Source organism: Heloderma suspectum, chromosome 3 (genome assembly GCF_057233095.1).
Source record: "Heloderma suspectum isolate Gila_16-S chromosome 3, 16-S_ref, whole genome shotgun sequence".
Classification (NCBI taxonomy): Eukaryota; Metazoa; Chordata; class Lepidosauria; order Squamata; family Helodermatidae; genus Heloderma; species Heloderma suspectum.
The window spans coordinates 83,400,301-83,423,472 of NC_139460.1; the positions used below are offsets into that span (position 1 = coordinate 83,400,301).

At 44.5% G+C, this 23,172-nt stretch overlaps 1 protein-coding gene across 1 annotated transcript; it reads right to left on the reverse strand.

The window, feature by feature from the left end:
- Positions 1-2,756: 2,756 nt before the first annotated feature.
- LOC146349825 (uncharacterized) lies at positions 2,757-22,852 on the reverse strand. Its single transcript, XM_084841711.1, has 4 exons — positions 22,615-22,852; positions 13,806-13,891; positions 4,679-4,852; positions 2,757-2,993 (listed from the first exon to the last, which is right to left on the reverse strand). Exons 1-4 carry the CDS (start codon positions 22,656-22,658, stop codon positions 2,920-2,922), a joined length of 378 nt encoding a protein of 125 aa, XP_084697837.1. The 5' UTR covers positions 22,659-22,852; the 3' UTR covers positions 2,757-2,919.
- Between the last annotated feature and the right edge of the window lie 320 nt (positions 22,853-23,172).

A 23,172-nucleotide genomic window follows, 5' to 3' on the forward strand; every position in this document is an offset into this window, starting at 1 on the left:
TCTATCTTTAAATTTTGAGTTCATAGGTTGCTGTCTTTCTTTATGAATAAAAGCTCAGGTGGGGCCCTTAATTTTGAACTTTCATGTAAGCTCCCTGATCCATTTCTTTGAATCAGTGGCTGTTTGCTTTCTGAGTTTGCTCATGCAGGCTGTTTGGGAATCTTGAGGGTCTCATACGAGGGTTCCGGATTGGTATGTTATTAGGGAAAGTCAATGGGAAGTTTCTCCTCCCCTCCCTGAGGTCCTGAGTTGTAGTTCTGAGGACCTCCTTAAATTTCGGAGGGGTCATTGGGACTGAGTTTAGGGACTTTCCGCTAAGACGGGTAAAGGCTAATAAAGGCATAGGTTGAATGGGGCCAATTTCTATCAGTAAATTCTGTAATTTAGCCCATTTCAACACTCCCATATAATCCATTTGAATAATATACATTTAACAACAGAACTTCTTCCCATTCTAGGTGGACTCCCAAAAAACAATATGGGTCTCTTAACAGTGTTTGCTTGCCAATGAAGGAGCCCTGTGAGTTCTTTTCTGGCTCTGGAGAGTTTGATTCTAGGCAGCTTCTGGCGGTTTGACAACATCTGGGTTGTCAAAAAGTTTGTTTTGCAAGGATGTATCTTTAGAATTATAGGAATCCTTGTCATCTAAAGAAATTTTGGACCCGTTTGAGTTTTCGCTGAGTTCATCCAAAGTCCACATGGTATCCTCTGGCAGTTGACTGGTAGTATTATCAACCAAGGAGCTATCCTCATTCATAGCTTTCCCTAACCAGTTGTAATTTCCTTGGCTTTCCCTGGGTGGGGTGACAACTGTTGGAGATAGTATATCATTAAAGATGTTTGCAGGTGGAAAATTACTTTCAGTCTGAACTGAAGATTGTAAAGGATCTCCACAACTAGCAGAGGACTTTCTGCAATTTGCTTGCTCACCCATATTCCCCTCCATATTTAAAAAAATTTGTTGGGGGAGCGAATGTCATTATACCAGATTCGATCAGTTCACATACAGCAGATACAGTGGCTTCCAGTCCAGGTACTTTTTGTTTAAGTTGGGTTATTCCACTGAAGATTTGTTCAGCAAGTGCAACAGTAAAAAAAACAGTGATCCCCTAAAAAAGACAAGGGACTTGTGTTAGGCTCAGCTGAGCTATTAGAATGTTGGAACTCAACATCTGGCTGATTAGAATCAGGAGCAGAGGAGCCATCCTTGAGTGTGTTCCCATCATCATTTGTAGGGGTGATGTGATATGGTGGAGACTCCAGCTGGGACAGATGCTGAAACAGCATACTGGTTTCCTGGGAGTTCACATCAAAAATAGAAAAGTCCTTTGCGTCCCCTTCCTCCAGATCACCTACCCAAATCCCTGCTTCTTCTAAGCTTTCCTCCATAGGAGCGCCTTCAATCAGTGGAATAAAAAAAATCCTTTATTGATTTTTGAGTTTGTCAGTTTGAGGCTTGCTAGTGTTGCCTTGGGAGATTTCAAGAAGCAAATGTTGTTTCCTTGTCAAGACCACCATGATAATTTATGGTCATTTAGAAATTGATTAATAATCAGATTTTTAAAAGTGTTAATAATAATTCTGAGTCCCAGAATTTAAAGTTCTTTCTAGAACTAAAGTTTCTTAAAATTCTCAGCAACAGCCAAAGGAATAGAGCTTTCTATCACCTTGTATTAGTCTTCCATTTCCATTAGAAATCACACAGTGTCTTTGTTTTATTCTCTCCGTTATCTACACCTGCAGCTGTCTGTTGAATTCCTGCAGGTGTGGGAGGTTGTGCTCCTAGATGGCTTCAGTGCAATTTGTTATAATCACCGAGGCCCATTTTCAGAGACCTATAATGCGAAAGTGGCAGCAGCTCCTGGTAAATCCCAGTGTTTGCGCTGCATGCGTGTTTTGATATTTGATTGCACCTGTGTGTGCAGCACACACTTCTACCATTTCTGTGAGGACCAGCTGATCCATTCTGCAGTCAGCTTTGGTTGCACCATTAGTGTACTGAGCCCAACTGGTGATGGCCTTCTCTGGCTGCCCCTGCCATCAGAAGTAAATGGATGGCGACTAGACAGAGAGCATTTTCAGCTGTGGCACTCCATTTGTGGAAGTCCCTCCACCAAGGAGACTTGGCAGGTGCCTTCTTTGTTGTTACTTAGGTGCTTTTCATCCAAGCTATCTAGATATGTTGGATGATTTTAATTGAACTCTGTTCTGCTGCTTCATCCTCTCATTAGCGCCAGAGTGAAAAATCTGTGGCCCTCCAGATGTTGTTGAACCACAGTTCCCATCATCCCTAACTATTGACCATGCTGGCTAGGCCTGACTGGAGTTAGAGTCCAACACCATCAGTAGGCCCACAGATTCCCAGCCCTTGTTTTAGCGGATGTGGTTTCTTTTATTGTATTTTTCTGGAATTATGCACCATCCTGAAATCAAGTGTGGGGGTGGTGTGTGTGCATGTGTGTGGGAGAGAGAGAGAGAGAGACAGAGGTTGGCTGAGTTGGGTGTGGTAGTGCCAGATTTCAGTCTAAGAATTTGAAATTCTACTCGGGTATTTATTTTTTGCTTACTCCCCCATCCATGTGCAATCCTAGCTCCCCCACACTCTTTTTGGAACCCCCTCCTTCTCCCCCTCAGATATAGCCTATTCTTGGGACTTAGCAGCTGTAGCCTCTGCAGCACATGCTATATGAAGAAGACCTCCCAATTACTCCCAATTCTCCACTTCAACCATTGACTGCCCCAGGGCTGGTATTTTTAACAATGGCAACAACAACAAATATGTCTTTATTTTGTGAATTAGGTTACTAGGATGAAGGGAGGCTGGGGGAAAGCCAGGAGTGGATATTTTGTGGCATGGCAGAACTGTGGAATCAGCTCTGGAACTGGAAACAGATTCCTGGGATGAACGCGTGCTCAGAGTCATCCTGATCCTTCACTCCAAATATGTGGGAGGAGAGGCTGCAATTGTTCTGTTGCTGTGGAAACCTGTCTGACTGAAAATTGATATGAATATATTAGAAGCAGCAATAATATTCATCACTAAGCTATATCGATATCTCAGCTTCAGCTTCCCCATATATCTTTTTAGCCTTTATATCTCCTCTATTCTGTCTTTTTCAGACTGTTTCTGGCTGTCTCTTTCTAGGAGCTCAGTCCATCCCTCAGCCTCTTTCTCGCTCATCTGTCTGTATCTCTCGTGACCTCACTTTTCCTTCCCCAGATCTGTCTCTGCCTAAAGCCTCCCTCCCCTCCCCTCCCCTCCCCCCCCACACAACTCCATTGTTCTCTCTCTATTGTAGAGTGAGGAGAAGACCTTTACAACAACAAGAAAAATGAAAGGTGCATGCTGAGTTTGGGAGAGGAGGGATCCTTCCTTGCAACTACCTCATAAATTCCAGAGCAGAGTTTTGGTACTGAAGAAGATTCTGGAACTAAATCTTGGTGGGCCTGGAATACATAAGAGGACAGACTGTATTTCAGTGGTACAGCACGTGCTTTGATCTACCAGGTCCAACCCCCGGCATCTCCAGTGAGGGCTAGGAAAGAGTCCTGCCTTAAACCCTGGAGAGCTATATCGAATGTCAACAACCCTGGACTGGGTGGACCAATGGCCTGACTCAAGATAAGGCAGCTACCTTCTGCTACAGAAGCCTTGTTCCTAACTGGATATTGTCAGTTAAATGAACTGGTTAAATGAATAAATGGTTAAATGAACACATGGGACTCGTACTGCAGTCCTACAAAAATCAATATGAATGTTAGCCATGCCTTTAGTCCCACTGATTTCAATGTGAACTAAGCGCAACTAACCTAGACTTGATCCAACCCATGGTGGACATGCTGTCTTTGTGATTCTTCCAAGAATTTCTTAAAAAAGCATTTAACTTCTAAAAATCAAGAGGCTGGATCTCAAGTCTGGCTGAAAGTTACTCCCCAGCCTTTGCCCCCTCCCTGCAGGCTCGTTGCCCCACACTGGTAAGCAGGAGTGTCCCTATGTTCATATGTTGGAGAGGTTATATCAGGGATGGAGAATGTGTGGTCCTCCAGATATTGGACTGCAACTCCCATCATCCCTTACCACTGACTATGTTAGCCCAGCCTTTCCCAACCTGACACCCTCCAGATGTGTTGGACTGCAGCTCCCATAATTCCCAGAGAGCATGACCATGGCCATGCTGGCTGGGAATTATGGGAGTTGCAGTCCAGCAAACTGGGAGTGTGCCAAGTTGTGGAAGGCTGTGTTTCAGAGGCTATGTGAGGTCTGAGGACACACAGAAAGGTCAGGCCTTGGAGTTGGTTGCCTTCTAGCTATTGCACTAATTAAAACCAGAGTGAACAAACAAGAGCCTCCTATCATGACTGGAAGGGTGTTCAGATCTCCCCCTTTTCTTTTTCCAGATACAAAACAGTGCAAAACAATGTTACATTTTTATAAAGCTTGGCTGAGTATGTTGGCTAACCTTTGTTGATAACCAACTCGGCGGATTGGGCATAAGAGCGAAGGAGAAGAGTCAAATTAATGGGTCCTTGTAATCCTTTTTCCTTTCTTTTTTCTGAGAAAGATTTATTTAATGAAGTACACTAAGCCCATTTTCCAGTGCTGATATATTATGCTAGTAGCTGAGAGCAGCTGAAGAATAGCCATCATTAAGATAACTGTTCGTTTTCATCCACTCACCGATTCGGAGATAGTGTGCTCCCAGAGGACCCTCCACTCCTGGTTCTCTGACGAAAGCTGAGCAGAGGTCTGAGCCATGATCCAAGATAAAACTGCCCTTCTGAACAGCAGCCCAGAAGCCTTGGCATTTTTCCTCCCACCAATGTTCAGCAAAGGTCACGTTTTGCAGGTCTGCTATTTAGAGGAATGAAAGTGAAGCACTGTGAAAAAGAAGCAGCCAGCATTGGCTTCTCCTTCATGAAAGGCACGATGTGTGCTAGAACTGGAGCTTATTGTACACATTAGCATGGAGTAGGATCCAGTGGAGACCAGTGGTTCCGATGTTAGCGGGGCAGTGAATCCGCTCCAGGTGTCAGACAGAACCAGTCAGAACTATGAAGGCATTTGCACCTTGGATAGCCCCTGTAGAGTTCTGACTGAAACCTGGAGGGGATTCACCATCCCACTGGCATCGGAGCCACCAGCCTCCAGTGGTAGAGTCTTTAAAAAATAATCATAAGAGGGCTTCATCGCTCTAACAGCTATAATGGACATTTAAATAATCCTACATTAGAGGTGTGAGACTAACATTTCAAAGATCTGAAATAAAATGGCACTATGCTCATTTGCTCTGTAAAGAACGGGCCCTCCTAGCACTACAGATACCCCTTCAAGCAAGCATGATGTACATTTGTAGCAGGCAGGCTCCTTAAATATGCAAGGGAGGTTTAATTTATGTTTTTAAAGGAATTTGCCACTCAGACTTTTCTCTGTGGCAAGAAGGCCTAAAATTATTCTTGAAACAACAGGAAAGTTATTATGGACTCATTCTGAAAGGTTAAGAAACAGTCGTAATAACCTTTCTGAAAAGAGTGATGGCACCATTTCTCAGGCACAAAATCCCCCCCCCCCATAATGCTCCCACAAATCTATGGATTTGTGGATGTGTATTGGCGGTATGCTATCAAGTACCATTGACTAAATATCGTTTCTTAACAGGTTCCTTCTATAGAGAAGCAGCGTTGTATGAAAGAGTAATTTCAATGACCTGCATCACTTTTGCACATGTGGATCAATAAGTATGAAGCATTTAGAAAGGTTTGGTCATTTATACTGACATAAAGAGTACTGTTAGTTTGTAGACACCTAATAGAAAGCAACAAATATTGCATGAAGTGAGGAGCTAGTCCTATGCTCTAGAGATCTATCTGCACAGCACATCTCCTGCATAGTAGTCCCACTGCTAGAGCTATGCCAGAGCTCCAGGGTGGGGAACCTTAGGTTCCCCAGATGGCCACACCCCTTTTCCTGGCCCTACCCCCTTTTCTCCAACCACCAATCATTTGGTGGTTTCCCAGCTTAGTTCCATTTCCTGCCCCCACCCCACTCAGAATGGTTGAAATGCCTCTCCTAAGGCTTTGTTACTGGCAGTAAGTTAAAAGATGCTGGCATTCTTGGCATTTTGGCCCAGCCCCCTTTGTCTTCAGCCCTACCCCCTTCTGGAATGTGGCTCCTGAGAGCATCTCAGAAATTGAATTTGGGTCTCAGGCTGAAAGAGGTTCAGAAGATATTAAGTCAATGCCTATCCACAAGTACTGCCCAAGTGCTGGTAATGCAATTACCAAAACTTCGAAAAACAGTCTCTTCAGTCATGAGGACTTGAAACATGGGGGGGGGGGGTTGAACTGGTAGTTCTCAAGAGGCCAGAGATTCAATTCTGAGGGACAGTCCCTTGCTGCACTTTCTTCTCCCACCCACTTCTGCATGTGCTGCTTTGTGCAGTGGAGTCCCCACCTACAATTAGGAATGTTGGAGAAATCTGCAAGGAACCAAATGAGTTCAGATTTTTATGAATCTGACCCATGGATTCCACAGTGCACCAGCTTTTCCCCTGTCGGACAGATTCTGCAGACTTGTGGACCGTTTTTCTAACTTTCTGGAATGTGCACAAATTTCATCATAGAAAAATATGCAAAAATAAAAAGGCCAGATGAAAATGTGCATTTCCCTCATAGGCTAAACTATCAAAATACGCATTGGGGGGGGTGTATTTCGTGGGAATTTTTGTATTTCTGCACAGGCAACTTTGCTTTGCACAAATACAGAAACTAAAAAAAATCAAATTCCATCAACTGGTGGATGATGGAACGAAAGTTGCCTGACAAGCCACAGAACACAGACAGAACAGATTTTACATAGGCTGTACATCCCTACCTACAACCTCTATGCCTCCAATGCTCTCAGGAGCATTATGTATACTCAATGGCACTGGTAGGGGGACAGGATTGTAGGGATGTATGAATCCCTTACCTGGTTCCAGTCGGGGCATTCGCTGGGGGGGGAGGCACTCTGCCCCTCTCCCCAGAATCCTCGACGGGGGGGAGGCAATCCGGTCCTCCCCCCCCCCCGGAATCCTGCCCAGCCGGCTCTGCTCAGCGGTGGCTCCATGGAGCAGCCGGCCACTGGTAGGGTTGGCAGAGAATTTCTCCACGAATCTTCGGGAGGCCGAGTGCCGACGCATTCGGCCCCCCGCAAGTGTTGGGGAAATTCTCCGCCGGCCTCCCGCCCCCTCCGGGATGGGACTTACCTTCGGTGAATGTCCCTCTTGGTGGCGGGTCCAGGCGGCAGTTCAGCGGCGTTTCAGCGGGGGCGGGGGCGGCGACCGGTCTCCTGACCGGCTGCCACCACCATTGCAAAAAAAAAAAGTAAAGTAAAAAAAAACACACACACACCCGTGATAGGCTATGTAACGATTTACGTAGCCTATCACGGCTGACTTTGGAAATCTAGCTGTGATAGGCTATGTTAATCGTTACGTAGCCTATCACGGGGTTTGTTTGTTTTTTTACTTTATTTTGTAATGGCAGCGGCGGCAGCCGGTCGGAAGACTGGCCGCCGCCCCTGCCCCTGCCGAACCGCCGCCGAACTGCCGCCGGGACCCGCCGCCAAGAGGGACATTTGCAGGAGGTAAGTCCCATCCGGGGGGCGGGGGGGCGGAGAATTTCACCGCCAATTTCAGGGGGCCGAATGTGTTGGCATTCGGCCTCCCCGAGATTCGTGGAGAAATTCTCAGAAATTCTCCGCCATCCCTACTTGACATATACTTCAGAAACTGTATCCTTGCAATGAGACAATGGCCCAGATGGCCAGATCACATACAGAACCAAGTGTACCACTATTTATTTATTTAAAGTATTTTATACCAACTTTCTGTAAAAACCACAAAGGCAGTGTACAACATATCAACATAATAAGAACAACAATTAAAACAGTAATAAACCCCATTAAAATAACAATTTTTTAAAAAAACACCACTAAAACAATTGAAGGCCTGTATTGGCCCCAGGCCTGTAACCAAGTCACCTGTAGTTCTGCAGGGGCCTAGAGATCCATAATGCTTTGCTTGGGTTCATTATTGGTGCAATTCCCTTGCTAGTGGGCCTCTGAGCATGCGAGATGAGTCAAAGATCAATAGTAGCAGCCTCAGCACATTCCATGCTAACGAAGGCTAGTATGTTATCAGGGCCTAGGATGTGCCTGAGAAGTGAGGCTATGTTTATGCCAAGCTACAGGTGTCTGTGCTGGGAAAGTTCTGATTGTTTTCCTTCTGAACAAACACTGTTAGCCTGTGCTGGGAAAGTTGCAGATGAACACTAATTAATGCTTGCTTCTGTCATGCTGCCTCACTGCTAACATGTATGGTGTAAAACACATTGTACCACTTGGCTCTGGGTTCAGAGAAGCTGTCTGATCCAATCACTGGGTACGCCTGTGTGCTGACTGTACTCAGTAAAGTATCTCCTTGTAAGTAAACCTGGATCTGATTTATCACTATCTTGGCACCTCTAAATTAAGAGGTCGAATCCCACTGCAGGGGCAATACAAGGACAAGTTAAGAAATTGTGTCTTGCCACCTTTTCTAAAAGCAAAGAGAGTGTTATGGGACCAATCACAGTACTGAGGGGAGTGCATTCCACAGTTTGGGAGTGACACAGGAGAAAGCCTTCTCGCGTGTGCCCAACAAGCAGGACTCCACAAGTGATGGTGTTCTCGAAAGGGCTTTTCCTGCATATCTAGATAACTGGACAGCTTCATAGTGAGACAGTTGGTCCTTCAAATAATCAGGCTGTAAGCCATCTAAGGCCTTCAGAGTTAAAACCAACATCTTGAAGTGAGGCTGGAAAAACATTGGCACAATATGGTCTTAATATCATGTACTGGTCAGCAGTCCAGCTGCTGCATTTTGCACTCATTGAAGCGTCCAGATACTCTTCAAGGGTAGCCCTATGAAGAGCACATTACAGTAGTCTGAACATGATGTGACAAGGCATGGATCATTGTTGCTAAATCTGACTGGCTCAGGAAAGGTCACACCTGGCACACTCAATGATTTGTGCAAATGCACTCCTTGCTAGTCTCACCACCCGAACAGCCAGCCTCTTATCAAGCCCAGGCAATGTTCAAGGGTAGTGACCACTTCCTTAGTGTTAAGTGTCAAACAGCAGTAGAGCTGTGTGTCATCAGCATATTGGTGGCACCTCATTCCAAAGCTCTGGGTGACCTCTCGCAGCTGTTTCAAGTAGATATTAAATTATATAGAGGACAAGACAGAACCCAGTAGGACATTGTAGGCCAAGGGTCAAACAGCAGTCCCCCAACACCATCTTCTGGACACAAGACAACAGAAAGGACTGGAACCACTACAATATCATTCTCCTAAGACCCAACCTTACCAGGCAGTCCAGAAGAATGCCATGGTCGATGGTATCAAAAGCCACCAAGAGGTCCAGGAGAACTAATACTCCCCCATCCAATTTCTCATGTAGGTCATCCACCAAGGAGGCCAAAGCAGTCTCAGTCCTATATCCCAGCCAAAAGTCCAGTTCAAATGGGTCCACATTCCAGTATCATCCAGTTGTGTCTAGAGCTGCAAGGCCACCACCTTCTCTATCAATTTAGCCACAAATGATACATTTGAGTCACCAAGGATACCCATAAGCACTGAGACAGCAACAACAAAAAGTCAGCAATCAATTACCTGTTAAAGGATGTGGACTTCGGCCTGAAAATGGGTGGTTTGGCACTGTTAAAGTGGATACTACCAACCATCTCTTCAGTTCTGTACATGATTATTCCAATTCAGCAACAGGAAGTGCATACAGAGCCCCAGATGCTAAATGCTGAATCCGCTGATATAACCTATACACAGAACACCCTTTTGCATTTGAGGTTCCTGATTCCCCAAAAAAGGATCCTTAAACATAAAGCTGTTTGGCATGTGGATCATCTCTGCTGGATCAAGGCAATATATTCTTAAATGTGTACTTAAGATACAAAGTACTATACAGTGGCTTCAACTTGAGAGGGAAAGAAATGAGCAAAAAAGAATGATGAGCCAGCTAGAAGAAAATAACTTCACATTTCACATGTGCTAAGTGTGCAAAAAAGTTGTTGAAACAAATGTTTTGTATACTCAACCTTAAATCAAACCCATACAATGAAAACACCTTATATATCAAACACTTCTTCATTCAGAATTTCCTTGCTGAAAAATATATCCTGAGTACACTAGTATTTGTTGGTTTACAGTACTAACCCACCCACCCCCTGCCACCACTTTTTCCATGCCACTTACAAGGAAACACCTGGAATTACCTTGTGAAGAAAAAAGAAGATTGCAACCTGAAGCCACCTGCAAGGAAAATGACAGAGGACTTCCCCTTCGCATAGCTGTACTGTATTTACTATTTCAGTTACATACACCTTGTTTCTATAGGCCGAAAATGTGTGATGTCAGTGTAAGATGGTGATGCAAAGAATATTTAAAAGGAAGATGGCATAGATTGTACTTCCCATTTTCATGTTAATATGAATACATACAAAAATATGAACCCCATCAAACCTGTTGTTCTTAGCCCAACACTGAAAATGCAGTTGGATAACTGCCCCCACTGACATTGCTGATGAATCCATATACATAGGTGGGAGTTCCCTTGCATCATAAATTTTCAGGTCCAACCTTGACTGATGTTCAAGCTGGCCTACACAACTAATGATGCACCAGTCTGAATGTAGCCATGTATGGTGGCCTACTTCCAAGTGCTTGAGAAGTCCCTGTTTTCTAAATCCCTGGTGGACAGTAAACCCAAGAGATTCATCAATCTTGGTGGGTTACATTTTATTTGGCTTGGTGGATCACAAATTATGAAGGCCTGGACCAAAGCAAGTCTTCAGAATTCTATGGCTGGTCAACAAAGGATGGATTTACATAAATGAAAATTAATGTGAGCCCCACTTCCTCATAAGACTTACATTATTTGTATTCAAACCCATGGAGAGTCACGTGCTCCCTGTAACTGGCGCCAGTCAACAGTATGACTTCAACATCCCGGACTAGCTGAAGTTCCTGAACAAGTTTGCAAAGGCAGCCTCACAGAGAGCATTTTACAGTAGTCCAAATGGGAGGTAACTAAGACGTGTGACCATAGCCAGATTAGACATCTCTATATTTAATAGTGCTGTCAAATATTTCTCCCACATTTTTTTCAACCATTCTCATTCAATCTGATAGAAAAGAAATTGCTTCCAAAAAGAAATTCAAAGGAGGAGACGTTTTGGAGATGGGTAGGGTTTGGAGTTCTTATGCTTACCTTACTTGTGAGGTGGCTGAGGAGTGTGCATGAGTGTCAAGTCTGTCCTTGTACAATCTTTATGGCAGTCTGTAGCTCCCTAGGCTTCACACACTCCAATTAAAGCCATCGTGAGGAAGACGTCACGAGGCAATTCCTCCCATGGGGCTACTTCAGTTCAGGAATAGGGATGTACAAAAGTCACTTACCTTTTCGCAGATTCTGTTCATGGTGGGGGGGAAGGCGATCCGGTCCTCCCCCCCGGAATCCTCGACGGCCAGCTGTGCTCTGCGGCGGCTCCGCAGAGCAGCCAGCCAGGCCCAGGCCAGGGCCATCCGCAGCCAGATTTCCGGCCACAGAGGGCTCTGGGTAAAAAAACAAATGCGTACGCAAATGGCAGTGGCTATGGCCACCGCCATTTGCGTTCCTTATTTTTCTTCGTCTTAGTCTACGTCAATATTTATGTAGACTAAGATGAAGAAAAGAAAGGGGAACGCAAATAGCGTACTGGGTGCTATTTGCGTTCCCCTTTCTTGTCTTCATCTTAGTCTGTGTAAATATTTACGTAGACTAAGATGAAGAAAAATAAGGAACGCAAATGGCGGCGGCTGTAGCCACCGCCATTTGTGTACGCTTTTTTTTGTTTGTTTTTCCCAGATGTGATAGGCTACGTAAGTCTTTACATATCCTATCACGTCTATGGGGGGGGGGGGGACGACACAGACTGCAAATGGCAGCGGCGGCAGCCAGTCGGAAGACCAGCCGCCACCGCCGCCGAAGCCGCTGGAGCTACCACTGTCCAAAACATCCACCCCAGGTAAGTCTCGTCCCAGGGGGGATCCGCGGGGGGTGGCAGGCCATTCCGCGATGGATTTCGGGGGGCTGAATGCACTGGCATTCACCGAGATCCATCGCGGAATTCTCTGACATCCCTATTCAGGAAGTGCAGGTGGCCTGGGAGTCTGCAGAGCAATGGAAAGGTGTGCAATAGAGAGAGAAAACACACACGGCACCCTCAACCACCCCAGAGTTATTAGGTAAGCTCAAAAATACCACCAAAAGAAATCCAAAATTCTGCCTCAAAAAAGTGGATGCCTCCACACAGTTGATCCTGTTGCCACCTACAGAAGCAGTGCAGTAAACCAAAAACCCTTAGGAAAAAAGAAAGAACCTGTGCTGCAACCCCTGCCAATAGTGAGCCCTATCTGTGAGAAACTGTTGGAGAATTTCTCCTCCCTAGGAGAAATGCAGTGAAACTGTCCTCCACTTTATCTCCTCACAAATAGGCTGGAGGATTTTGAGAGGCCATTTGTGCACAGCTCTAATATTTAAGTCAGCTCTTCTGCTGTTGCAGCTTTGTGCTGGTGGGGGAGGATAGGACTGGAGGAGGACAGGACCAGGAGTAAACTGGCCCCTCCCCTGATCATCCCCCTTCCCTGCCTCTGGAACCACCCATTTTGGCCCACCAGGAAGATTCGTTATGGTGTCAGAGTTTAGCTGTAAATTCTCTTCACCATTCTTACTTGGAGTTACTGTGGCATAAAGGATTAAGAGACAATCCCCACCTCATTTGGGCAGTGCACTTAAACGTCTGTTGCTTCTTGTGTATCCTCAGGGGCCTCAAAACATGGATTTGATTTCTGATTGGTTGCTGTGATTCCCCACAGTACCCTGGTTTATGTAGCACTCTCATAGATTATATATTTGAAGCTGTTTATTCAGCATGTGTATTCCATAATAATCAGAGAAAATAGCTTTCCCCCCCCCCAACATGAGATTTAAAATTGGTGGGGGGGGATCACTAAGGGTTTCTTTTCCTTCTGGCAAAAAGGGTATTGGAAAAAGATTAACTGAGCCAATGTGAAAATGTCAAACAGTTGTTATCGGAATAATAAAAATGTTATGGAAACAAACTCTTTGACTTTATTTATGGCCCAGGCAGTAGCCCTTTTTAATAACAGGATTATGGTATCAAGAGATTAACATCTCCCTGTCTATATTCAGTAACTAACTCTGTTCATTCTGGAGAGGTATTTTCTTTAACAACAACAACATTTGTCACCTCTGATGAAAAATAAATACTCTGAGCAGTCTCAGTTTCACATTTCAAACTCAGTACTCATGGCACCATCATGATTGCAGGAATACAGTGGAGTTTGCTTCTGCACCTCTGAAGTTAAATACATTTACATAGGAATAAACACCATTTTGTTGTAGAAAAGGACAATATTTAAAGCAAAATAAAATTAGCATCTGTGACCATGTACGTGCCCAGTTTAGCTGCCCCCTAACTATGAAACATTTTTTAAAAATAAGAAGTAAGGATTCCGTGGTGAGCAGCATCACCCTTGGTAGGCCCTGGCGTCCCCCTGCTGGCCCAGGTGCTAGCGCAAGGCCTGTTTGCCACTGCCCCATCATTTGCCACTGACTGGATAGTCATTTGGAGTATCCGTGGGCTGCAGGGCCCTGCGGTCCATCCCTAGCTGCCAGGTTACCCCTGTGTGTGGGCCCTGACATACCCCATTCACTTTGCTGGAGGGGGACGGCTGGATCCAGCACTGAAACGACTTGTGAAGCTATGATCTCTGTAGCTAGGAAAGCCATTCTGAAAGAGAAAGAAAGACAATGCAGAAAGAGTTGTGAAGCATGGAATGGTGAGGAAGGGAGAAGAGAAATGTCACCTGTGCATTTCACAATGAAATATTTCACAATGGAAGTAATACTTGTCATGCCCCCACTGGACTCCTCCTCCAAGGAAGAAGAGTTAGAGGGCCCAACAGCAGAAGATGCCCAGTTCCTGCCAGGGCCTGCACTGCAACAGGAGCCTGAGTCCATGGAGGAGCCTACTGAGATCCCAGCCACTCAGGAAGATAGGGACCCAGAGGAGGAAGCTGATCGGCCCCCAAGTCCCAGGGAGTGATGGTACCAGGGGAGGCAGGCCTAACTCAGGGAACCCCAACAAAGTGCCAGGCTGCAGCAGAGGTCTACTCAAGAGGAAAGGGTCTCCTCATGAGCTGGGCTCTGACCATAGACCTCTAATGTGCTGCAGCTGAGCCCTGGGTGGGGCAAAAGGCTCCGCTGTTAAAAGCCTTCAGTATCTGCCTAGCCAGTGCTAGAAGCAACACTGTTCCAGCTGTTCTAGTGCCTTTCCTCCTGGACTAGGCCTCGTGACTGATACTCTGTGATACTGACCCTTGTACTTCTTCTTGACTTTGCTTCTGAACTGAGTAATGTATCTGGCTGCGTAACTGTGTTTCACTACTGCCTGTCTGAGCACTCCTGCTTTGCCTGACTCCATATACTGGACTGATTGCCTGTGCTTTGACTAGGGATGGTGTAGGCACTCAACTGAGCCTGGGAGTCTGAAGAACTCCCCACCCCTGCTTTCACCTCAGGGCTGCACCAGCTGAGCTGCTGCCCCTTCCCCTCCCCATGCTGGCTGAGCCACCCATACCTGCCTAGAGCCAAGTGCTCATCATTCCCACAGTTGCCTTTTTGTTCTCTTTTTTTTTTTTTTGCAAAATGGTGACATAGGAACTTCTGTAAATGTAATACCGTGAACATAGCTGCAGTAAAGGTCCTATCTGCACAAAATTACAGATGTTAATGCAACATTCATGCCTGTAATGTTGCATAGATAGGGCTTTTATGTGTGCAATATATATTACATTTACAGAAGTTCCCTAGCTTTAACCTTTCATCTATTTGACCACTCCTGTTTTGCCTGGCTCCATATTCTGGGCTGATTTCCTGTTCTTTGACCCTTTGCCTGCTTAATTGACCACTCTCTTGTCTACATCCCTACATTGGTTAGCAAAAAGCCAGGACCTAGTTTAAAGCAGGACAATGCTAGGGATTCCCCAGACATCATCCTCCACTTGCACTGTGCGTTATTCCTGTTTGTGATTGCTGCTTGCTCTGCATGAATGGGGAAATTGTGCAAATTGAGCAGTGATCAAATGTGAAATCTGTACAACTTTGCCCCATAGTCTAAAGCAGGTCTGAGCTGTTTACAGGAAAAATTGTGCAAATGGAGAAATTTACACAATCAAACTGGGGAAGTTGAGCAAATCGGACGTGAGCACATTAATTTCTGTAAACTGCACAGAGCACTTCCGCTATGGGGTGGTATAGAAATGCTAATAATGATAATAATGTCCAGCAATTTGTGAACATTCTCAGTGGACACATGCATGCTATCACATTCTGGGCTTCGAACAGGGCATGCTTGCATCTTTTGAAATCAAAGATGAAATTCTCATACATCCCTAAGTAATGCACATGGCTGTCTAAAGCCCACCCCCAACCTAGGTATGTTCGGATTGTGTAAGATCTGTTCCATCTGCATTTCCCAGATTGGCAAACGCCTTTTGTTCCATCGTCCACTCATCGATGGAATCGGATCTTTTTTAGTTTCCAAATTTGTACAAATTCGCACTTGTGCAAATTTGCACTTGCAAAAATGCACAAATTGCCCCCAAATGTGCATATCCACATTTTAGCCAAAGGGGGAAATGTGCATTTTTGGCCTTGTTTTTTAAATGTGTATTTTTTTCTATTACTAAATTTGCACAAAACTCCAGAAAACTTGACGGATAGTCTGCAAGTCCATGGAATCAGCCCAACTGGGGCAAACCAGCCCACTGTGGAATTTACAGGTCAAATTCATCAAAACCGGAACTCATTTGATTCCACTGTGGATTTCTCTGACACCCCTACCCCCACCCTGGCAAGACCAGTAAGTCCAGGTTCTATAATTACCTAGCTGCACCATTGCCCATGCACATGCACGGAGCTGCTGGATCTAGGCGACAGTGTTTCAAATCAAGTTTTAATTTGTATAAACCATTTGTTAATATGCAACGGTTGCATGAGTATGATCATTTTGTCTGATCCCAAAAGTATATTTTGTTTAAAAGGCAAAAGGTGAGCGCCCCAATTTCACATTTAAAAAGATTATTACAGTGTAATCCTATGTGCATCTACACAGTGGTAAGTCCTATTGAGTTCAATCAGTCTTACTCCCAGGTAAGTGAGTACAGAACATGCTGATAGTTTTCATTGATGCAGCATATTCAGAAAGAAGTGCCGGGGTCAGCAGATTCAGAGTGAATGCTTTACACATTACTCTGTCCTACCTGAGCATGATCTGGGAACACATTGATTTCTCCCACTGAAGTCTATTAGGTTTAAAATGCATAACTTTAGCTGAACCATGCCCTCTAACAGCAAATATTTGATTTTAAGTATATTCCAGAGAACAGCTTCTGTTTGACTGTCAGACAGGAAGAGCCATTCCAGACAGAAAAATGACCATGAACTTTCTTACCTCAGCATAACCCAAAAATGTTTTGTGTGAGAGGTTGTTTGGAACTGGGTGATAGCTTCTGACTTCCTGCATCTCTCTCCCCCACAAAAAATGGCTGTTGCCATGTAATGGGAGCCCCATAAAGAGATTCAGGAGACAGGATTACCACCTGCTTGCCTAAGACATCATCATAATAGTCTAGACATGTGTGAAATCATAAAATCAGGAATTGGAAATTTTGGGGTCAGTAAATATTTTAGGGCAGTCTTTCCCACCTTGTCACCCTCCAGATGTGTTGGACCACAACTCCCTTTAGCCCCAGTCAGCATGGCCAATGGTCAGGAATGCTGGGAGATGTGGTCCAAAACATCTGGAGGCTGCCAAGTTGGGAAAGGCCGTTTTAGGATGATAAGACTAAGGTCAACCTCCTGCACTTGTAAAAGTATCAAACTAATTTCTGCCTCACTTTCTAGACAGGAAAAGAAACATTCAGTAACAAGTAGGCCTTTTAAAAAATTATTTGGAATTCTAGTGGTTCCTGGAGGAGTTGTTGTTCAGTCAACCAAGTTTATTTTCAGCAAATTAATGGCAACTAAGTATGGTGGAAACTGTTTACTCACCTCAAGTAAGGCTAGCAAATGGGATGCATGTCCAGAAATATTCAGTTATTTTCACATTGAGTGGGTGGTGGACCAACATTTATACAAGACAAACAGCTTTATTTGGACTATGATTGCTCATTAGCATACACACAGAGAGAGACACTGTCAAGAGACTCAGAAATGGCTGGCAGTGGGATAGGAACAGTCACCATGGCATTTTCAAAAGGAAGGGAAGAATAAAACACTTCCGCTCTGAAACAACTAGGCATTTGCTGCCAGCTAAAGGGTTAGGAGGTTCATACAGCCACCTCACACATTCACAAATGCATGAGAGGGAGTGTGATCAAGCCCCTTGGATGCTGATACACATGCCTGGCATTCTCCCCGCTGGCTGTATGTTCAGCGTCAGTGTGAAAAGGCCACATGAGCAGACATACATTTGAGTGTAGGGCTCCCCCCATGCAAGGGGTCATCCTACGATGGTCAGTATTGCCCCTTGAATGGAGGAGCCCTGTATGTGTACATCGGTAGATCTTTATGGCCCTTTCACCCAGCTGGTACTGTGTGTGGCCAGTGTAGGATGGCCACTTATACATTGCCAAAAAAGGACACTGTTTTGCATAACATTTTCATAGGCTAATTTATATGGATAGGTGCAAATTTGGAATTAATTAGTATATTTTAAATAGAAATACATCTCACTGTAGTTGGGAAGACTATGACCAGGTGACCTGGGTGCTTGTGAGGGATATTTTGAGGGGGATTTGCACTAATTAGCATTGGTGCAATGGTAACATGAATTAATGCAAGTAAAATAAAATTCCGGTTAAAAGAAATCCAATTCCATCAGTGAGCAGATGATGTAATGAAAGACGCCTGGGAATCCACAAAACACAGACAGAAGGGCTTTAAAAATCTGTACTTCCCAAGTGCCTGCTGCTCAGGCTGTCATCCAGTTCTACCTGCTGATGGGCCACTTAAAGGCCCTGCTCTCCCATCTTTCCTGTGGTTCTTTATCTGTAAACCAGACAACCCTTCAAATAGAAGTTACCTTCAAGTAGAGGACTGTCCTCTGTAAAACAGGATGGCATGTGTTGGCAGATACAAGGTGTGGCCAGTTGGATGATCCTGCCCCCCCATGCATTCATGAATGCTTGAGGGGTGTTGTGTGAGCCCCCCTGGCATTAAGGGATTATTAAGTGATGGAGAGCTCCATCTCCCCTCTGTGCCCAGCATAGAACCAAGCTGCTAGAGGGAAGGCAGCCCAGTCCTATATACCCAGCACAGAAATAGATCTTTCAGCCTGTCCTCTGCCAGCCCACAGCAGACTAGTAGAAAAAGCAAAAAAACAAAAACAAAAAAACAGGCTAGTAACTTTTGTGGCCTTATTTACAAGGCTGTACTAAAGTGTGTGCCAAGAGTAAGGGAGGCTTTTCATGCAGATCGGCTAGAACATTCCTGTTTAAACCTCTTCTTGAGATACAATAATAAATTGTCCTTTTGCTATAGCATTGTTTCCCTGTTTCTAAAGGTACTGAAGACAAAGGGTAGAGTCTCAAGGCTATCCACTGGAAACCAGGCATATGAACTGACATGCTCAGATCTCCAGTAGCATACGGATACATTCTCGCTTGTATACATAAAAAGGAGGGAGGCAGCATTTTTTCCCCATAATACTCTTGACTAGGGAGCAGAACGGAGCCCCCCACCCACCACCCTGCAAAAGCCCCATGAAATGGAGCCTACCCGGCTGCGGCTCCGACTCTGGCCATTGCTGGGCTGCTGCCACCGCAGTGGCCGCCATTTGCATCCCTACGCTGGCCCGTGATAGCCTATGTATATATTTACGTAGCCTATCACGGCTAAAGCAGGGACACAAATGGCGTAGGGGATGCCATTTGCGTTCCCGCTTTAGCCATGATAGGCTACGTAAATATATACATAGGCTATCACGAGCCGGCGTAGGGACGCAAATGGCATCCCTTACGCAGGATGCCATTTGCGTCTGCAGCAGCCCAGCAGCAGCTGGAGGCCCCACTGTGGGTTGGCCCAGCCGGCAGCTCTGCAGCCTGGCTGCAGAGCAGAGCCAGCCAGGCAGGATTCTGGGGGGGAGGAAGAGATCGCCTCCCCCCGTCGAGGATTCCGGGGGGAGGAACGGATCGCCTCTCCCCATCTGCGGAACCCAGTGGAGCCAGGTAAGCGGGGTTTCATACACCCCTACTCTTGACCCAGGGTTAGAAAACACTGTCAGACCTCAGTGTGAAGTACAGTTTGGAACAGTTTTAAGATTTAATATAAACATTTCACATGGCTCTACTTACAATGTTTCCCACATACATCACTGGGTAAATGTGACAAAATTTGGAAGTAGTTTTTTTTATAATAATTTACTGATTAGCTTTGTTGCTGATGCTGGTGTGTGTGTGTGTGTGAGAGAGAGAGAGAGAGAGAGCGAGCGAGCGAGAGAGCTAATATATTTAAGAATCAAATATTTATTTATTTATTTATTTATTTAATTTCTATACCGCCCAATAGCCGAAGCTCTCTGGGCGGTTCACAAAAATTAAAAACCAAACACACAATAAAACAATTTAAAATATATAGAACATTAAAACCACAATATAACAATACAACCACAATAAAATCTAGCAGCAGTGCAGGAGTTTAAAATACAGATTTAAAACAGCAACGATAAAAATTTAGAAAGCTAAAATGCCTGGGAAAATAAAAAGGTCTTCACCTGGCGCCGAAAGGAATACAATGTAGGCGCCAGGCGAACCTCACTAGGGAGCTCATTCCAGAGCTGGGGTGCCACAACAGAAAAAGCCCTCCTCCTAGTAGCCACCCGCCTCACTTCCTTTGGCAGGGGCTCACGGAGAAGGGCCGCTGATGATGATCTTAAGGTCCGGGCAGGCACATATGGGAGGAGGCGATCCTTCAGGTAACCTGGCCCCAAGCCGTTAAGGGCTTTGAATGTTAACACCAGCACTTTGAATCGGGCCTGGAAATGGACTGGCAGCCAGTGCAGCTGGAAAAGTACTGGCGTAATATGAGCTATGAAATATATTTCCATATATATATAAATATATATATGGAAATATATTTCCATATTTAGTGCATACCTCATCTTGCTTTAACAAGCAGTTTGAAATGCAAACAACAGATCTCATGCCTTTATTCTTACCAAGCAATCATTAGGATAATGAATAAAATACAACTTAACTGGTGTTAAGGAGAATTCTCTTGAATTCTCCTTAGTAGGAATGGCATACACAGCATCAGTTTCCCACCTGGGATTCTGAGGGTGGTAGCCCATGTTTCGGTCCACAGCAGGAAAAGACATTTTACCAATATCTGGGAGCAGCTTCAGCTTTGCCTTTCTCTGCCACCTACCTTTTTTTTTACTACAGTCAGCTACTTACACAATGACCCGGTTCACATGATTAAACAACCCATGGTTTGTTAACCATCGGTTATTTGAGAGCACACAGAGTGAGCAAATATGCCAGCTTCTGACCACTCACCCAGTTCTAGTGTACTAAATTTCTGATGCGCAGGGATTTTTCTCTGTGATGTGCAAACCCAGAGCTCTGGGTTGTTGAGGGAGAAACAACACAGAGTTGGAACCCATTGTTTGTTCTTGTGTTATACTCTGGGTTGTTTCTCCCTCAACAACCCAAAGTTCCAGGTTAATGTGTCATGGAGAACAACCCAGGGACATCACATCCCTGGGTTGTTTAGCACACCGGAAGCAGGCAAGTGGTTTATGAAAACCACCCAAAAAACCTGTTTTAAGATATACAAAACATTAAACTCTTTTAATCTTCAATACATTACCTTTAGATATTTCCTGTTTTTGGTAAAAGAAGAATAGATATAGTATGTTGCACAGTGTGTTGGATACACACAGTGCAAGAAATAAGTGTCTCTCATATCTGCAGCTTCTAGTGTTTTGGGATGTTGCATTGCAAAATTCCAGAAGAACAAAGGAAGAAAAGGGATCTTGTATTAGCCCAGTTGACCAGATCTCAATTTGTTCTGCAATATGAAAGAAATCTATCAGTTACGTATAATGTCAGACAATGTGAACATGTGACAGTGCTATATACTGTGTCAGACATCAGTCTTTAGGAGTAGAAGTTTTGCTGCATTTGTATATATGTATATCTAGATCTCTGTGTGTCTGGCTCTGTAAATTGGCACAGGCAGCCTTTTATCACCTGGTGTAAGTCAGAGCAGACACAAAAACATGAAATTCCACATTTTCCAAGGAATAGGTCAGATGTAATGTTTTTCATTGGTGCAAGTCAACCCAGGCTATCTGTTTGGCAGTGCAAATAGCAAAAGTCAAGTTCCAGCTGTGTCCATGGACTTCTCTCCTCCACATGCATGGCCCTTTTTGTTCAGATTTGGACCTATATGTTTAAGTGCAATGTAACTCCTCAATGTTATAGCAATTCCCACGGTGCACTTATTTCTTTTGGCTCTAGCAAAAATCACTGTTAATCCCCATGGAAAATTACACGCTCTGTACTGTTACACTCACCACACTTCTCTTAGCAGTGAGAAGTTCCAGGGGCACAGTGCTTGCCCAGCTTATGTGGAAACACAACTCAAACACTTCCAACGGATAGCCAAATCCGCTGCCCCACATCAAATCACCACATAGAGAGTGTAAACCACTCAAATGCTGTTACCTTACAGAGCTCAAACTCAGCTTCTCTGTGTCTCTCTTAAATTCAGTCTGTGTCTCTCTTAAGCTATACCCATATATACCTATACTTACCTGGGAGTAAGCCCCCTGGAACTCAATGAGGTTCATTTCTTAGTAGGCATGTATAGGATTGCACTTTTAGTCCGACTGAAAAACTGCTGTCTCAGGCTCAAGCTGTTATTTCTATTGTTTCTCTTTACATAGAGACAACTAGGTGACATTCTCTTTAGCAAGGAGTTTAAGGAGAAATTGCCACTTTCTGGCATTTTCTAGCTATTCAGGAGACTTAAGGAAGATTGTCAAACAATTAGCTCCCATGGAAACAAAGCACTGGAATAACCTGGGCTATTACCACTCTTTAGCCAAGACCAAGACTCTGGCTAGGTGTTGCCTCAAGGCAACCCTCAGTGATTGTCCTTCTCACAGAAATCTGATAGCAAAATGCATTATAATATAGTTATAGGAGACTGGAAAGGTAATACGTAATGACAGGAATTTTCAATGTAGATGCTGTCAAGGAATCAATAGTCAAATAATTCATTCAATAGGGCTGTAAGAATGTATTTTCAGTTTTTACAACCCAAAGCAGGTCTAGATTCCCCCCAGATGTTTGAGACTACAGCTCCTATCAGCCCCAGCCAATTATGATTAGGGATTATGGGAGCTGTAGTCCAAAAACACCTGGCATGCACCAGGTTGCTTACCTCTGATAAAGAATAAGGTCATCCTTCATAAGAATCCATATCATTTGGAGGACTGTTAAACAGGTAGCAATATTTCCGTGGGAGGAAACTTAGCCTGAGGCACTGCAGAGCTTAAACCAGGAGCTCCATAGGCTGGTGTAGTCATTGTGCTACCAATGCTCCTAACAGTGGAGGAAACCACATGCAATGAGCTGGGATAGTAGAAGCACAGTGCAGATTTCTCCTTGTCCTGAGAATCAAGACAGCGTCAACAAACAGCTGATATAAATCTGGATGCTGGTGGAGGAAGCCATTGCAGACTATCCCTCTGGGACTACTGGCCCACTGCCTATCAGCTCCAGATAATTGCCAAAAGTCTATCCCAAATGCCTGGCTCTTCTTACAGCTATTTTAAAGTATGTCCAGCTTAATAATCAGTGTGTATTTTAGATGGGCTTCTGCAACTTCCATTCTAAATTAAATAACTTTGAATTTTTTTTAATAAAAAGAAATGCAGAATTTTCCAGAATACTGGAGAGGTCAGGCTGATGTCAAGAAAGTACAAGACCCAAAGACTAA